The 17,899-nt window shown below is 40.0% G+C and overlaps 1 protein-coding gene across 1 annotated transcript in view; it reads right to left on the reverse strand.

Annotated features, from left to right (window-relative positions):
- Positions 1–17,899, reverse strand: part of LOC127670924 (vomeronasal type-2 receptor 116-like) — a 29,913-nt gene continuing 12,014 nt past the window's right edge. The window contains exons 3-6 of the mRNA XM_052165515.1: positions 4,556–5,362; positions 3,932–4,159; positions 3,527–3,650; positions 1–905 (exon numbers count right to left, since the gene is read on the reverse strand). Coding sequence (XP_052021475.1) covers positions 1–905; positions 3,527–3,650; positions 3,932–4,159; positions 4,556–5,362 — 2,064 coding nt within the window. The remainder of the gene's footprint in view (positions 906–3,526; positions 3,651–3,931; positions 4,160–4,555; positions 5,363–17,899) is intronic.

Below are 17,899 nucleotides of genomic sequence, written 5' to 3' on the forward strand. Positions count from 1 at the left end.
TCAAGCATATGTTTTATCTCTGAACTTTTGAATTGAGTTCCTATCTGGTCTTAACAAAATAATATAGCATTTTGGGATAAAGATGCACCCAAGCAGACCCACACTGGAGGCCAGAATAGAAAACACTTCAACTGCTACCATAACTTTCCCCTTGGAGCTGTGGTAGACAGGAAGGAAGGTGATCCAGACACTGCAGAACACCAGCATGCTGAATGTCAGGAACTTGGCTTCATTGAATGTGTCAGGCAGATTCCTGGCCAAGAAAGCCACTGTGAAACTCACGAGAGCCAGAGATCCTAAGTATCCAAGAACACAATAGAATGCTGTGACTGAGCCTTTGCTGCATGTGACAGTAATGTAGCCATGTTCAGAGTGGGCATCAATGTCAACAAATGGAGGTGATGTCCACAGCCATATTCCACAGAGAATTATTTGGACAAGTGTACAGATGGGAATGATGTATGTAGGTATCCTTGATACCAGCAATCCCCTCATCCTTCTGCCTGGAACAGTGATCCTGAAGGCCAGAACCACAGTAATAGTTTTAGCCAAGACTGTGGACACTGACACAGTGAACAGAATTCCAAATGTAGTCTGTTGTAGGATACATGTTGTGGTACTGGGATTTCCAATGAAGAGCAAGGAACAGAGAAAGCAAAACATCAGGGATGTTAGCAGAATGTAGCTGAGAGTACGGTTATTAGCCTTCACAATGGGAGTTTCCCTGTTCTTCACAAAGACCCCAAAGACAAGAGCTGTGACTGCAGAGAAGCACAGGGCCAGGCAGACAAGAGCCATCCCCAAAGGATCTTCATAGGCCAGAAATGCCACATCTTTTGGCAGACAGTTGGTTTGCTCTCTGTTGGCATACCAATCATCTGGACACTTCACACATTCTTCTGTGTCTATTGGCAAAAGCAAAAATTCACCAGCATAATCCTGCATTGTCTCTTATATATAGAAAACCTCAGCCAAAGATTTTTGGAGAACCTTAGCACAATTTGTTTTCTTTGGTGTTACAAATAACTATTTCTATGTATAGCTCTAAAGCAGCATTTTATATTTTATAGTATATTTCATATATGTGGTAAAAGAAAATGTTTCCTATTTTTGGTATGAATAAAAATTTTAATTTTCCTTTCATATTTATGAGATATTTTATTATCTTGAAAGTAAGAAAGACTATATTGTGTCTAAGCAAGGACGTAGTATATAAGAACATACCTTAAACTTGGTCATTTGTAATTGTCTAAGTTTTATACATAGTATTTATGGATAAGTACCAGTTAGGATTTCAGAGAAACTTTGATTTATGATAGATAAACTGTTTGAATTAATAAGCTATAGGTCTATTTTCATATTGTCAGAGGATCATTGGAATCTGTCCCCCTAAATTTTATTCATTAGGGACAATGATTCTACTGATCAAGGTTGAGGTCTTGTGAATTATTGTCTTACAAAGTCCTGCTTCAAAATTCCACCATTTGGGTTTCTGTTTACACATATTCGTTTTGGGGAGGAATAATACTTGCATATATCTTTAAGTTCTACACCTATGAATGTTACTCTGAACTAAAATACAAACAAAACAAGACCATCCACGAAAAACTGCATAAAAGAAATAATTTTCTAAATTCTGTCAAATAGAAATGACAGCTAAATGGGGACAATTTTTCCCACCTAGAAGTTACATGTTACACTGTAATATATACAGATACTTTTATTGCAATTCATAAATATAACATAAAATTAAAGAATGATATATTTTCAATATTAAGCTTTCCACTGAGAAATGTATTTTTTCATTTAGCCTTCTCTCATGTTTCTCAATAATACTGACTAAAATAATGGGCATAAGCATTAAAATTTTGTTCATGTATATCATAATTTCACATCTTAAAAAACAGGAATTCCGCCGGGCGGTGGTGGCGCACACCTGTAATCCCAGCACTTGGGAGGCAGAGGCAGGCAGATTTCTGAGTTCGAGGCCAGCCTGGTCTACAGAGTGAGTTCCAGGACAGCCAGGGCTACACAGAGAGAAACCCTGTCTTGGAAAAAAAAAGGAATTCCATTGTAGAACTCATATACAATATTAAAAGAAAATATAAATTAGAAAAAGTTCTATCCAATAATGATATTGAGCCAACAGTGTGTTAATTAATAGGCAGTTAAGATTAGTTGTATATTTTTAAGATAGTATCATATTCATTGCAATTTTAAGATATCTTTCATATACTATATCATCCTTAGCTATTTATTCTGATATTATACATAAACCAGGTCACTAAACCTTATTAATATGACCATCTTTTTCCACACGATACCTCTACATCTGCATTCAACTTCTTTGACTTCAAAAAACATTAATTTTTAATATAGTTCTGGACATAATATTATTTTCTAATAGTTAATTTTATAATGGTACTATTAAAATTTACATCGCTCACCTAATATATAATCAATAATATTAGTGTATAATCTGGCCCCTGCCTTGTAAGGATATAATCGTAACTGTTTATGTCATCCCATAACTGATTTGCCTACATTCACTTCAATTTTATGGCTTAATCACAAATATTATTTCCATGTGTTACCTTCATCATTGACCTCTGAACAAGATGACAGCATAAAATACAGCATATCCATTGATTTTATTCTTGGCCTGATAGTTGACCTCCAAAAGTATGCATATGTCTTAAACAAAACTTAAAAACTTAGAGCACCTGGTCAATTTAAGTAATCTATCTGAGAACTAGTGTGAGAGGGCTAGGAAAGATTTGTATTTTCAGTGTGATCTATATGTTGATAGAAACAATATCAAGTAATAACATGTGAAATTTCTAAGAAAAGTAGTACTTGCCATAATATTTAGTTCTCAAGCCTATTTATCTGAGAACATACACATTTTCATGTGTCTAGTAACTGTCAAGAAATGTGACTGAAAGAATAGTAGTTTTATCCAGGGGCAATACTACTTATCATATAAACTAATTAAAATAAAAGGAGATTTTATCTCTAAAGTTCCCTGTAGAGAGCTATATTGGGGTGCTATGCCACCTGGCAGGAACTTGACACTGACCAAGGGGAAGTTCCTCTCCCAGCCTTTGAGCAGGAATTCCTGTGCTAGCCAGAATCCTGCTCTACCACTCAGACTAAGGCTAAACCCATTGTTCTCCAAGGACCTACAGTTTCCTGAGAGGCACTAGCCACCTGACACTAGTCACCTGCAGAGCAAGCTAACCAATTCTGCAAGAGTTTCCAGCCTTTGGGGGAAGGGTTCCCCCGCCACCACCCCACTGCCTATATATTTGGAGGCCCCCTTTAAATTTTGAGCCTTAAGCAGGAAATCTTGTCTTGACTTCACGTTTCTCTCATCACCCTGTTCTATCCGCAGCTTTCCTTCCAGGTAACCCAGTAACCCGTTCAAAGTAACTGCGGGCAGTTATAGTTCCCTTTCAGGGTTTTCCATATACATATGGAACAAAACATTCAGTCTGAAGAATTCTCTCCTAAGGCATGCAATGACCTGTAGAGTTGGAAATCTCATTATCAGGACATCGGGAACAATCAAAACAGCAGTCTGCTTTTCCTTCCTGATAGGATTTCTTGAAACCAGGTTGGCAAGGCTTACTGCACACAGAAGTGGAAAACTGAGAAAAATTAGATATGTGTTAATAACAGAAAATTTTCTCTTCTAATATCTAATATCTTTCAAAATATTGACATATAAATGAACTTATTTATAGTATACTTTAAATAAAATGGAATGTTACCAATATATAAACATGAATTCTACTACATAATAGCATATATATGTATGTTAAATCATGAAAATACATAATCCTTCTCAAAAATGAAAATGGGAATAATTAAGGCAAAAAAAAAGCACCACTTAAGAGTTTGATTAAAATTAAAATTTGATACAACCCACCTGTCTACTTCCTGTGGACCACTCTATCATGTCTTCAGATAAGAACAGTTGTTGATCACGTGCAAAAAAAGGAGAAAACTGTCCAACTTTCACCTTTAGTACATGACCTTGTGGAAAATTCAAAACGTTGAGAATGTCATACATTGCATCTACATTTCCTTCTTGATTAATAATCACTGGGTCTCCGACAGGATTAATAAATCTTACATTCTTCAGAAAGGCATTTACCTAAAAAAGAAATAACCTTATTGTTAAATATAATCACACATTAAGGCAAAAATGTTCTGTGCATGACATTTTTCTTTTTAATCTCTCATTCGAAATGCAACTTTAATAAAAGTAACTAACAAAATGTTTAAATGGCATTACATATGTTCATTTTTCATTTATGTGTATTGTCTCTCTCCTAAACATAACCTGTACTCTTTTTTGGATTTGCTCATCAACCATTGATATATACATATGTGCACCAGGGTGTTTTTATCCTTTCCAGTACTGGGATTACAGGCAGACACATCCATACCCAGTTTGGAGCTTTGGTGTTGGTGTCCAATTTAAGTCCTAATTGATGTGGACTATGGTAATTTTAAATGTCAATTTGCCAAAACCTAGAGTCATATTTACCCGCATGCATCTAGCCATTAGCCCTTCCCAGCTTTCTATTACTTCAATATCTACAAGTTGGCGATTCATGTTGTGAAAGGCATGGGCTACAGCATACACAGCATTATATATGTTATAACGCTCATCATTCATAGCCATGTCAGTACTGTGCATTGGTAACCATTCCAATGTGGTATTAAATGGGCAATGATTCAGTGTTTTACAGTCAGATACAGATACAGAACAGTTAAAATAAATCCATCCCAATCTCTCCTGAGAAACATCTTCTGGATGAGCAGAAAAGTTTGTTTGCTGAATAAAATGTTTAAAAGTAGGAATCTCTTGATAATGGTGTGACAAAGACAAAGTCCCATGCGAAGAGTCAATGGTAAAGTCTCTTGATCTTGGGATGACATCCCATTGTGAGGTAGTGATCCATAGTCTCCGTATGCCTAAAGTTTCCCATCTTCTAAAGCTCACTTCTAGAGTAGAGTTCTCGTTACCATAAATGATGACAACATTTGCTGAAGATGTCATTATTTGATAATAGTAAGTCTCAGCCCTTTCTGTGTATAACTGCATGTTTACTGGAATCATATTCACAAAAGCTAAACAGATTTTGTTAATCTTCATTTCTTCTGTCATATCTGAGAGAAACTGAACACCATCATCATCATCTAAGATGACCAGCCCCACCCACTTCCAGCTGAAATGAATCATCAAGGATACCATGGCAAGATCTAGGCTTGTATCCTGTGGGGAGATCTGATAAAGATGAGGAAACATATTGTGGTCACTCAGACTACTGTGAAACGGTCCATATGTAACCTAAATAAATCAGAACATCAGAAGCAATATGAGAAAATAGACTAGCAAGAAGTAAACTCTAAGATCTGAAATTAAAAAGCATCATTTGGAAATAAGAGGAAGGTCTATTTGTTCACCACATTGAAATAATATTTTCCTTCCTATTATAAGAACCCCAAAAACCGAGGGTGCCCCAGCACCCACATCCCAGAAGGTGACACCCAAATCACTCTCAAGAAACAGTTTCAATGCAATAACATGAGGGTTTCTTTATTCCAGAATTCTGGGTTCCACAGCTGTACACCGCGCAGGGTTAGAGGACTCTGGACCACGAGTGCCAAATTGCGACAGCTTTTATAAGTTTACAACAAAGCCCGCGACTCACAAACGAATCATTTCTTAGCATGGAGAGCCCGAGAAATGTGAGCCAATCAATTTAAATTATCAGAGCCCATGCTCAGTGGACCAATTAGTTTCCTATTTTCTTGAATGCCTTAGGTGTGAACTCCTTTTGCATAGGGATAATGGCATAGGCAATTTACAGAAGCAGGATAAGCTTAGCCCATTTCCAGTTACCTTATGGGGCCAGGATCACCTATTCAAGGCCTTTCTGCTAGCTCTAAACAAAAGGGCTGTGCTCGATTCGGCAGCAAGTATACTAAAATTAAATAAAAGGGCGGGCTCTGGAATGTGACCTTTTGCCTAGTTTCTAACAAAGCGAGATAGCATTTTAAGCTTCTGACTTCTTGGGGTCATTAGAGTTAGGCTGTATTATTTTCTATCCTTTCACTATAAGTTGGAAAGCTACTGGTATTTCTCAGTACTCTACAAATTCCTTATTTCTGAAAGACCTATTTTTATCAAATTCAAAGCTTTAATGTAACATGAAATGGGTTTTCCCTTCTCTGCTTTGTAACAAATTATGGTTATGTAAAGCATCACAGAGACTACCTCAGGATTCCTCAAATACCCACAATCTGCATGTCCTGTGCTCCATCTGCCACTGGCATGTGCATGCACCAGCAGGGCAAACAGCAGTGCACAACACTGCAACCCATGCTGTGCTTGCATCCTAGAGGTAGGCTCTATGACACACACAAATGAGACCCAATACCTTTACCTGCAGGAACACAGCCAGTCAGACGTTCATCTTCATTCCAGTCTGCACCTGCAGCAGCAATGGTCAGGGAGCAGCATGCCACAGCTCTGTCTACCTCCAAGAATCCACCTCTAACCTGACACACACAGCATTTACCAATCAACACACTATTCCCAAGCCACAGCTCTTCCTGGCTCCCAGGAGGCTTGCTCAAACCCATAACATACAGCTCCACTTGGTGGGCAGGAGGCCTGCTTCAATACAGGACACTCATGCTAACCAACACCAGAAACAACTACATGGTGAAAGGCAAGTCAAGGACATAATCAACAGAAGCCAACGCAATATGGCACCATCAGAACCCAGCTCTCCTACTACAGCAAGTCCTAGATATCACAACACTCCTAAAGAGCAAGACAGTAATCTTGAAAAACATCTCATGAAGATGATAGAGGCCTTTAAAGAGGATGTAAATAATTTCCTTTAAAAACAACAGGAAGACACAATAAAACATGTAGAAGCCATTAAAGAAGATAATGATAATAATAATAATAATAATAATAACAATAACAATAACAATAATAATCATTCTCTGGAAGAAATACAATAAATACAAACAGGAAATAGTCCAAGCCTAAAAAACAAAATAGAATCAATAAAGAAAACACAAAGGAAGGCAACCCTGAAAATGGGAAAAACCTAGGAAAGAGAGCAAGATGTACAAACCACAGCATCAGCAACAGAATATAAGACATGGAAGAGAGACTCTCAGGCATAGAGAACAACATAGAAAAAATTGATGAACTGCTCAAAGAACATGTCAAATGTAGATGTTTCTACCCTAAACATACAGAAAATCTGGCACAGAATGAAAAACAAAACCTAAGAATAATAAGAATAGGGCTGGAAAGATGGCTCAGCGGTTAAGAGCATCGACTGCGCTTCCAGAGGTCCTGAGTTCAAATCCCAGCAACCACATGGTGGCTCACAACCATCTGTAATGGGATCTGATGCCCTTTGCTGGTGTGTCTGAAGATAGTTACAGTGTACTTAGATATAATAATAAATAAATAAATTAAAAAAAAAGAATAATAAGAATAGAAGAGGATGAAGATTTCCAGGTCAAAGGGCAAGAAAAATCTTTGACAAAAAACCATAAAAGAAAACTTTGCTTACCTAAAGAAAGAGATAGCCATACACATATGGGAAGCCTGAATAACACCAAATAGACTAGGACAGAAAATAATACTCTTCTGCCACAAAATAATCAAAAGACTAAATATACAGAACAAATATATATATATAAAGCTGTAAGAGAAAGGGGCCAAGGAACATATAAAAGCAGACCTGTCAGAATTACACCAGTCTTCTCAACAGAGATTCTGAAAGTTAGAAGATCCTGGACTGATAACATGCTGACCCTAAGAGAACACAAATCCCACCCCAGGTTAAGATGCCCAACAAAATTTTCAATCACCATAGATACAAAAAATAAAATAGTTCAAGATAAAACCAAATTTAAACAATATCTTTCTACTAATCCAGCCCTACAGTTGATACTAGAAGAAAAACTCCAACACAAGGATGGTAAATGCAAACACAGGAAATTAATCATCTAGTAACAATACCAAAAGAATAGAATCACAGATACTTAATACCACATCCAACAACAACGAAAATAACAGGAACTAGCAATCATTGATCATTAATATCTCAATATCAATGAACTCATTTCCACAATAAAAGAACACAGGCCAACAGGATGGATATATAATCGTTCTGCTGCATAGAAGAAACACACAGATCGACAACAGAGATAGACTAGATCTCAGACTAAAGGGTTGAAAAAATTTTCTCAAGCAAATATATCAGGAGCAGGAAGAGACAGGAGAAAGACCCAGTGGACCATGTAAAGGAATGGAAACCTGCAACTGCTTGGGAGTGGGGGAATCTCTAGGAAATACAGAACCCTGGGATCGGAGAAACTCCTAGAAGTCAATGTGGCAGACATTAGAGGAGCTGCCTAACAGAGGGGTTACAGAACCTGTAAAGTCCAACTCTTTTAGCCATGCAGAAGCCCCAGTGGAAAGATAGGGACACCAACTCACTCCCTAAACTTTTGACCCCAAATTTGTCCTGTCTAAACGAAATGTAGGGTTGGAGCAGAGGCTGAAGGAAAGACCAGCCAATAAACACTCCAACTCAAAATCCATCCCATTGGCAAACACCAATCCCTAACATTATTCATGATACTCTGTTATGATTGTAGACAGGAACCTAGCATAAACTTTAATCTGTGTGTCTATACCCAGCAGCGACTGAAAACAGGCACATAACCACAGAGACCAGGGACACCCATGGAAGCATTGGGGTAATGATTGAAGACCCAGAAATAGATGGGAACTTCACATGAAGACCAAGGGAACCAACAAACCTGGACTCCTGGCAGCTCTCAGAATCTGAGCCACCAACGAAAGAAAATACACAGGCTGGAAAGAGGCCCTCCAGAATAGATAACAAGATAGATAAACCCTTAGCCAGAATAACCAGCAGGCACAGAGACAGTATCCAAATTAATAAAATCATAAATGAAAAGGGAGACATGGATTGCGGGCGGCGGCGGCGGCGGCGGCGGTAGCAGTGGCTGCTCCAGCTGAAGGGCCATCAGCGGTGGAACCAAGGCGACACAGGGTCCAGTTAGGCCCTGCGCCCACGACCACTGACCTTCGCTGACCAGCCGGGCGGCAAGCAACTGCGGTTCTGTGGAGCCTTTCGCTGCACAGAAGCCACTTCAGAACTCGGCTGCCCGCCAGTCAGGAGAGACTCACCGCCATCTTGATCCCGGGCTCCAGAGATCGGTCAGACTGAGGTACACAAACATAATCCTAGGCCCAACACCGCAGGGGTCGGAGCCAGACGGGCGTTGGCCTGCACCCAGGCCCTGGGCTGTTCGAGTGGCCATCGGGGCGCCAACCCAGCCAGGAGTTTTTTTTTTTGCCCCTGCCGGTGCACGCGCCGCCATTTTGCCTACAGGAGCCAGAGTGCTCGGGAGGGCAGAGACTGCTAACAAGCGTAGCCTGAGGCTAACAAAACGGGGGTCTAGGCCCCAAAAGGCACAGGACTGACCCCAAGAACTGGGCGGCTTGGTGGGCCATCTGTGTGTCAACCAGCCCAGGAGGTTATTAGCACAACAGACTCTCCCGGTGCTTTCGCGGAGCGCGGACGCGCACGCCCGCCATCCAGGTCACCTGGCGGACCCAAATAACAGACATAGCCCTAGGGGAACTTTGCTCGGACCTTGGCCTCCCAGGCGTTTGCCTGGACTCAGGGCCCAGGCGACAAGGCTAACCTAGTGTGCACCAGCCCGGTTGGGGAAATCGGCTGCCCAGCGGAGTGAGCGGAGCACAGGGGAGGTCACAGCAACATTCACCTTCGGAGCTCCCTGGGGGTGCACACGGGTTCCACCTGGTCCACAGACACAATCTGGGGCAAGGCCTCAGGCAGAAGCCCCCAGCTCAACTCTCTCCGCTTCAGATCAGCCTGGGTGGCCGCCACATCTCCAGGTCCCTCAAGAGGCTAGTGGGGGCTTCCGGGCGGCCAGCTGGGAGAAGTCGGTGTGCTCCAATAAATCCTGCGGGCCCCAGCGGGAGCCTTCAGGTGCCTGCTTCGGGATCTGAACAGCCTGGACAACAGCACCCTGTCTATAGGCAGTGCAGAGTGTAAGCTGTGCACCAGAGGCCAACGGGGAAGGGGCAGCTTGCACTGGTGAGTCCAGCACTGACAAGACCAAGTAACACCAGTGAGAGCTAGATGGCAAAAGGCAAACGCAGAAACGTCACTAACAGAAATCAAGGCAATATGGCAACATCTGAACCAAATTCTCCTCTACCAGCAAGTCCTGGATACCCCATCACACCAGTAAAACAAGATTTGGATTTAAAATCACTGGTCATGATGCTGGTACAGGAACACATGAAGGGCATTGAGGAGAAAATGGATCAAAAGTTAGAAGCCCTTGCAAGGGAAACACAAAAATCATTGAAAGAAATCCAGGAGAATACAAAAGCCAACAAGGAGGAAATGCAAAAAACACTTAAAGAAATACAGGAGAACTTTGCTCAACAGGCTGAGGTCATGAAAGACGAAACACAAAAATCTCTTAAAGAAATACAGGAGAACTTTGGTCAACAGGCTGAGCTCATGAAAGAGGAAACACAAAAATCTCTTAAAGAATTACAGGAAAACACAAACATGCAAGGGAAGGAGCTAAGCAAAACCATCCAGGATCTAAAATCAGAAGTAGAAACAACTAAGAAAACTCAAAGGGAGACAACTTTGGAGATAGAAAGCCTTGGGAAGAAATCAGGGGACAGAGATGCAAATATCAACAACAGAATACAAGAGATAGAAGAAAGAATCTCAGATGCTGAAGATTCCATAGAAACCATGGACTCAACAGTTAAAGAAAATGCAAAGTGCAAAAAGCTTGTAACCCAAAATATCCAGGAAATCCAGGACACAATGAGAAGACCAAACCTAAGGATTATAGGCATAGATGAGAGTGAAGATTTACAACTTAAAGGGCCAGCAAATATCTTCAATAAAATTATGGAAGAAAACTTCCCTAACCTAAAGAGAGAGATGCCCATGAATATACAAGAAGCCTACAGAACTCCAAACAGACTGGACCAGAACAGAAATACTTCCCGTCACATAATAATCAAAACACCAAATGTTCTAAACAAAGAAAGAATACTAAAGGCAGTAAGAGAAAAAGGCCAAGTAACATATAAAGGAAGACCTATCAGAATCACAGCAGACTTTTCACCTGAGACTATGAAGGCTAGAAGGTCCTGGGCAGATCTCATGCAGACTCTAAGAGAACACAAATGCCAACCAAAACTACTATATCCAGCAAAACTCTCAATCACCATAGATGGAGAAACTAAGATATTTCACGACAAAACCAAGTTCACCCAATATCTATCCACAAACCCAGCCCTAAAAAGGATAATAGGAGGACAACACCAATACAAGGAGGGAAACTCCACCCTGAAAAAAGCAAGATAGTAACCTTTCATCAAACCCAAAAGAAGTTAAGCAATCAAATTTAAAAAATAACGTCAAAAATGATAGGAAGTAACAATCACTATTCCTTAATATCTCTTAACATCAATGGACTCAATGCCCCAATAAAAAGACACAGACTAACTGACTGGATACGTAAACAGGACCCTACATTTTGCTGCTTACAGGAAACACACCTCAGGGTCAAAGACAAACACTACCTTAGAGTAAAAGGCTGGAAGACAATTTTACAAGCAAATGGTCTCAGGAAACAAGCTGGAGTAGCCATTTTAATATCAGATAAAATTGACTTTCAACCCAAAGTCATCAAAAGAGACTCTGAGGGACACTTCTTGCTGGTCAAAGGAAAAATACAACAAGAAGAACTCTCAATCCTGAACATCTATGCTCCAAATGCAAGGGCACCCTCTTTCATAAAAGAAACTCTATTAAAACTCAAAGCACACATTACACCTAACACAATAATTGTGGGTGACTTCAACACTGCACTTTCCTCAATGGACCGATCAGGAAAACAGAAACTAAACAAGGACACAATGAAACTAATTGAAGCTTTGGACCAATTAGACTTAACTGATATATATAGAACATTCTATCCTAAAACAAAAGAATATACCTTTTTTTCAGCACCTCATGGTACCTTCTCCAAAATCGACCATATAATTGGTCACAAGACAGACCTCAACAAATATAAAAAGATAGAACTAATCCCATGCCTCCTATCTGATCACTATGGAATAAAAGTGGTCTTCAATAGCAACAGAAACAACAGAAAACCCACATACACGTGGAAATTGAACAATACTCTACTCAATGACACCTTGGTCAAGGAAGAAATAAAGAAAGAAATTAAAGACTTTTTAGAACACAATGAAAATGAAAACACAACATACCCAAATCTATGGGACACAATGAAAGCAGTGCTAAGAGGAAAACTCATAGCCCTGAGTGCCTCCAAAAAGAAAATGGAGAGAGCATACATTACCAACTTAATGACACACCTGAAAGCCCTAGAACAAAAAGAAGCTATTTCACCCAGGAGGAGTAGAAGGCAGGAAATCATCAAACTCAGGGCCGAAATCAATCAAGTAGAAACAAAGAGAACCATACAAAAAATCAACAAAACTAGGAGCTGGTTCTTTGAGAAAATCAACAAGATAGATAAACCCTTAGCCAGACTGACCAAAGGGCACAGAGAAAGTATCCAAATTTACAAACTTAGAAATGAAAAGGGAGACATAACAACGGAAACTGAGGAAATCCAAAAAATCATCAGATCCTACTACAAGAGCCTGTACTCAACACAACTGGAGAATCTGGAGGAAATGGACAATTTCCTTGACAGATACCAAATACCAAAATTAAATCAGGACCAACTAGACCATCTAAACAGTCCCATAAAGCCTAAAGAAATAGAAGGAGTCATAGAAAGTCTTCCAACCAAAAAAAGCACAGGACCAGATGGTTTCAGTGCAGAATTCTACCAGACCTTCAAAGAAGAGTTAACACCAATACTCTTCAAACTATTCCACAAAATAGAAACAGAAGGAACACTACCCAATTCCTTCTACGAAGCCACAATTACGCTGATACCAAAGCCACACAAAGATCCAACAAAGAAAGAGAACTTCAGACCAATTTCCCTTATGAACATCGATGCAAAAATACTCAACAAAATTCTTGCCAACCGAATCCAAGAACACATCAAAACGATCATCCACCATGATCAAGTAGGCTTTATCCCGGGAATGCAGGGTTGGTTCAATATACGGAAATCCATCAATACAATCCACTACATAAACAAACTCAAAGAACAAAACCACATGGTCATTTCATTGGATGCTGAAAAAGCATTTGACAAAATTCAGCATCCTTTCATGCTTAAAGTCTTGGAGAGAACAGGAATTCAAGGCCCATACCTAAACATAGTAAAAGCAATATACAGCAAACCGGTAGCCAGCATCAAACTAAACGGAGAGAAACTTGAAGCAATCCCACTGAAATCAGGGACCAGACAAGGCTGCCCCCTTTCTCCTTATCTTTTCAATATTGGACTTGAGGTACTAGCTCGGGCAATTCGACAACATAAGGAGGTCAAAGGGATACAAATTGGAAAGGAGGAAGTCAAACTATCATTATTTGCAGACGACATGATCGTCTACCTAAGTGACCCAAAGAACTCCACTAGAGAGCTCCTACAGCTGATAAACAACTTCAGCAAAGTGGCAGGTTACAAAATCAACTCAAGCAAATCAGTGGCCTTCCTATACTCAAAGGATAAACAGGCTGAGAAAGAAATTAGGGAAATGACCCCCTTCACAATAGCCACAAACAGTATAAAGTATCTTGGGGTGACTCTTACCAAACATGCGAAAGATCTGTATGGCAAGAACTTCAAGACTCTGAAGAAGGAAATGGAAGAAGACCTCAAAAAATGGGAAAACCTCCCATGCTCATGGATCGGTAGAATCAATATAGTTAAAATGGCCATTTTGCCTAAAGCACTATACAGATTCAATGCAATACCCATCAAAATCCCAACTCAATTCTTCACAGAGTTAGAAAGAGCAATTATCAAATTCATCTGGAACAACAAAAAACCCAGGATAGCTAAAACTATTCTCAGCAACAAAGGAAAATCTGGGGGAATCAGTATCCCTGACCTCAAGCAATACTACAGAGCAATAGTGTTAAAAACTGCATGGTATTGGTACAGTGACAGGCAGGAGGATCAATGGAACAGGATTGAAGATCCAGAAATGAACCCACACACCTATGGCCACTTGATCCTCGACAAAGAGGCTGAAAACATCCAATGGAAAAAAGATAGCCTTTTCAACAAATGGTGCTGGTTCAACTGGAGGTCAGCATGCAGAAGAATGCGAATTGATCCATCCTTGTCTCCTTGTACTAAGCTCAAATCCAAATGGATCAAGGACCTCCACATAAAGCCAGACACTCTGAAGCTAATAGAAAAGAAACTGGGGAAGACCCTTGAGGACATCGGTACAGGGAGAAAGTTTCTGAACAGAACACCAATAGCGTATGCTCTAAGAGCAAGAATTGACAAATGGGACCTCATAAGGTTACAGAGTTTCTGTAAGGCAAAGGACACCATCAAGAGGACAGATCGGCAACCAACAAATTGGGAAAAGATCTTCACCAATCCTACATCAGATAGAGGGCTAATATCCAATATATATAAAGAACTCAAGAAGTTAGACTCCAGAAAACCAAACAACCCTATTAAAAAATGGGGTACAGAGTTAAACAAAGAATTCTCACCTGAAGAACTTCGGATGGCGGAGAAGCATCTTAAAAAATGCTCCACTTCATTAGTCATTAGGGAAATGCAAATCAAAACAACCCTAAGATTTCATCTTACACCAGTCAGAATGGCTAAGATTAAAAATTCAGGAGACAGCAGGTGTTGGAGAGGGTGCGGAGAAAGAGGAACACTCCTCCACTGCTGGTGGGGTTGCAAATTGGTACAACCACTCTGGAAAGCAGTCTGGCGGTTCCTCCGAAAACTGGGCACCTCACTTCCAGAAGATCCTGCTATACCACTCCTGGGCATATACCCAGAGGATTCCCCACCATGTAATAAGGATACATGCTCTACTATGTTCATAGCAGCCCTATTTATAATTGCCAGATGCTGGAAAGAACCCAGGTATCCCTCAACAGAAGAGTGGATACAAAAAATGTGGTATATCTACACAATGGAGTACTATTCAGCCATTAGAAACAATGAATTCATGAAATTCTTAGGCAAATGGATGGAGCTAGAGAACATCATACTAAGTGAGGTAACCCAGACTCAAAAGGTGAATCATGGTATGCACTCACTAATAAGTGGTTATTAACCTAGAAAACTGGAATACCCAAAACATAATCCACACATCAAATGAGATACAAGAAGAAAGCAGGAGTGGTCCCTGGTTCTGGAAAGACTCAGTGAAACAGTATTTGGCAAAACCAGAACGGGGAACTGGGAAGGGGTGGGAGGGAGGACAGGGGAAGAGAAGGGGGCTTACGGGACTTTCGGGGAGTGGGGGGGGGGCTAGAAAAGGGGAAATCATTTGAAATGTAAATAAATTATATCAAATAAAAAAAAAAGAAAAGGGAGACATAACAACAGAAACTGCGGAAATTCAAAAAATCATCAAATCCTACTACAAGGGTTTATATTGAACAAAGTTTGAAAATCTGGATGAAATGGACAACTTTCTAGATACATACCAGGTGCCAAGGTTAAAACAGGATCAGATAAACCACCTAAATACTCCCTTAAGTCCTAAGGAAATAGAAGTAGTCGTTAATAGTCTCCCATCAAAAAAGAAAAAGAAAGAGAAAAAAAAAGCTCAGGACCAGATAGGTTTAGGGGGAATTCTATAAGATCTTCAAAAAAGAGCTAATACTGATACTCTTCAAACTATTCCACAAAATAGAAACTCAAGGAACGCTGCCCAACTCATTCTATGAAGCCACGATAACACTTATTCCTAAGCCAAACAAAGACCAAACATGGAAGCAGAACTTCAGACCAATCTCATGAACATTGATGCAAAAATAATGAATAAAATCCTGGTCAACAGAATCCAAGAATGCATCAAAACTATAATTCACCACGATCAGGTAGGCATCATCCCAGGGATGCGGGAATGGTTCACTATATGGAAATCCTTCAATGTAATCCACAGCATAAACAAACTAAAGGAAAAAAACCACATGGTCATTTCATTAGATGCTGAAAAGGCTTTTGACAAAATCCAGCATCCCCTCATGATAAAAGTCTTGGAGAGACTGGGAATCCAAGGCCCATACCTAAACATACTGAAAACAATATACTGCAAACCTGTAGCCAACATCAAGTTACACAGAGAGAAACTTGAAGCAATCCCACTAAAATCAGGGACCAGACAAAGCTGTCAACTCTCTCCCTATCTATTCAATATAGTACATGAAGTCCTAGCCAGAGCAATCAGACAACAAAAGGAGGTCAAAGGTACACAATTGGTATCAAAATATCACTATTTGCAGAAGATATGATAGTATACATAAGCAAACCCAAGACTTCCACCAGAGAACTCCTAAAGCTGATAAACAACTTCAGCAAAGTGGCTGGATATAAAAATTAACTCAGGCAAATCAGTAGCCTTCCTCTACTCAAAGGATAAACAAGATGAGAAAGAAATTAGGGAAATGACACCCTTCACAATAGTCCCAAATAATATTTCATACCTGGGTGTGACCCTAACAAAGCAAGTGAAAGATCTATATGACAAGAACTCCAAGCCTCTGAAGAAAGAAATTGAAGAAGGTCTCAGAAAATGGAAAGATCTCCCATGTTCATGGATTGGCAGGATCAATATAGTAAAAATGGCCATCTCGCCAAAAGCAATCTACAGATTCAATGCAATCCCCATCAAAACCCCAAATGAATTCTTCATAAATATAGAAAGAACAATTCTATATTTCATCTGCAAGAAAAACCCAGGATCGCAAAAACTAGTCTCCACAGCAAAAGATCTTCTGGGGGAATCACCATCCCTGACCTCAAGCTCCACTACAGAGCAATAGTGATAAAAAACTGTTTGGTATTGGTATGCAGACAGGCAGGAAGATCAATGGAATAGAACTGAAGACCCAGAAAAGAACGCACACACGTATGGTCACTTGATATTTGACAAAGGAGCGAAAAACATCCAGTGGAAAAAAAGACAGCATTTTTAACAAATGGTGTTGGATCAGCTGGAGGTCTACATGCAGAACAATGCAAATTGACCCATTTTTATCTCCTTGTACAAAGCTCAAAACCAAGTGGATCCAGGATCTACACATAAAACCAGACACACTGAAGCTTATAGATGAGAAAGTGGGGATGAATCTTGAACTCTTGGGCACAGGGGGAAAGTTAGTGAACAGAACACTAAAATGCTCTAAAAACAAGAATCAAGAAATGGGACCTCATAAAACTGCAAAGCTTCTATAAGGCAAAGGACAGGGTCAATAGGACAAAAGGGCAACCAACAAACTGGGAAAAGATCTTTACTAACTGAACATCCAATGGAGGGCTAATATCCAATGTATACAGAGAACTCAAGAAGTTAGTCTCCAGAGAGTCAAATAACCCTATTAAAAATGGGGTACAGAGCTAAACAGGGAATTCACAACTGAGGAAAATCGAATGGTTCTAAAGCACCTAAAGAAATGTTCAGCATCCTTAGTTATTAGGGAAATGCAAATAAAAACAACACTGAGATTCCACCTTACACCAGTCAGAATGGCTAAGATGAAAAACTCAGGGGACAGCAGATACTGGAGAGGATGTGGGGGAAAAGGAACACTTCTCAATTGTTGGTGGGATT

This window comes from Apodemus sylvaticus, chromosome 20 (genome assembly GCF_947179515.1).
Source record: "Apodemus sylvaticus chromosome 20, mApoSyl1.1, whole genome shotgun sequence".
Classification (NCBI taxonomy): domain Eukaryota; kingdom Metazoa; phylum Chordata; class Mammalia; order Rodentia; family Muridae; genus Apodemus; species Apodemus sylvaticus.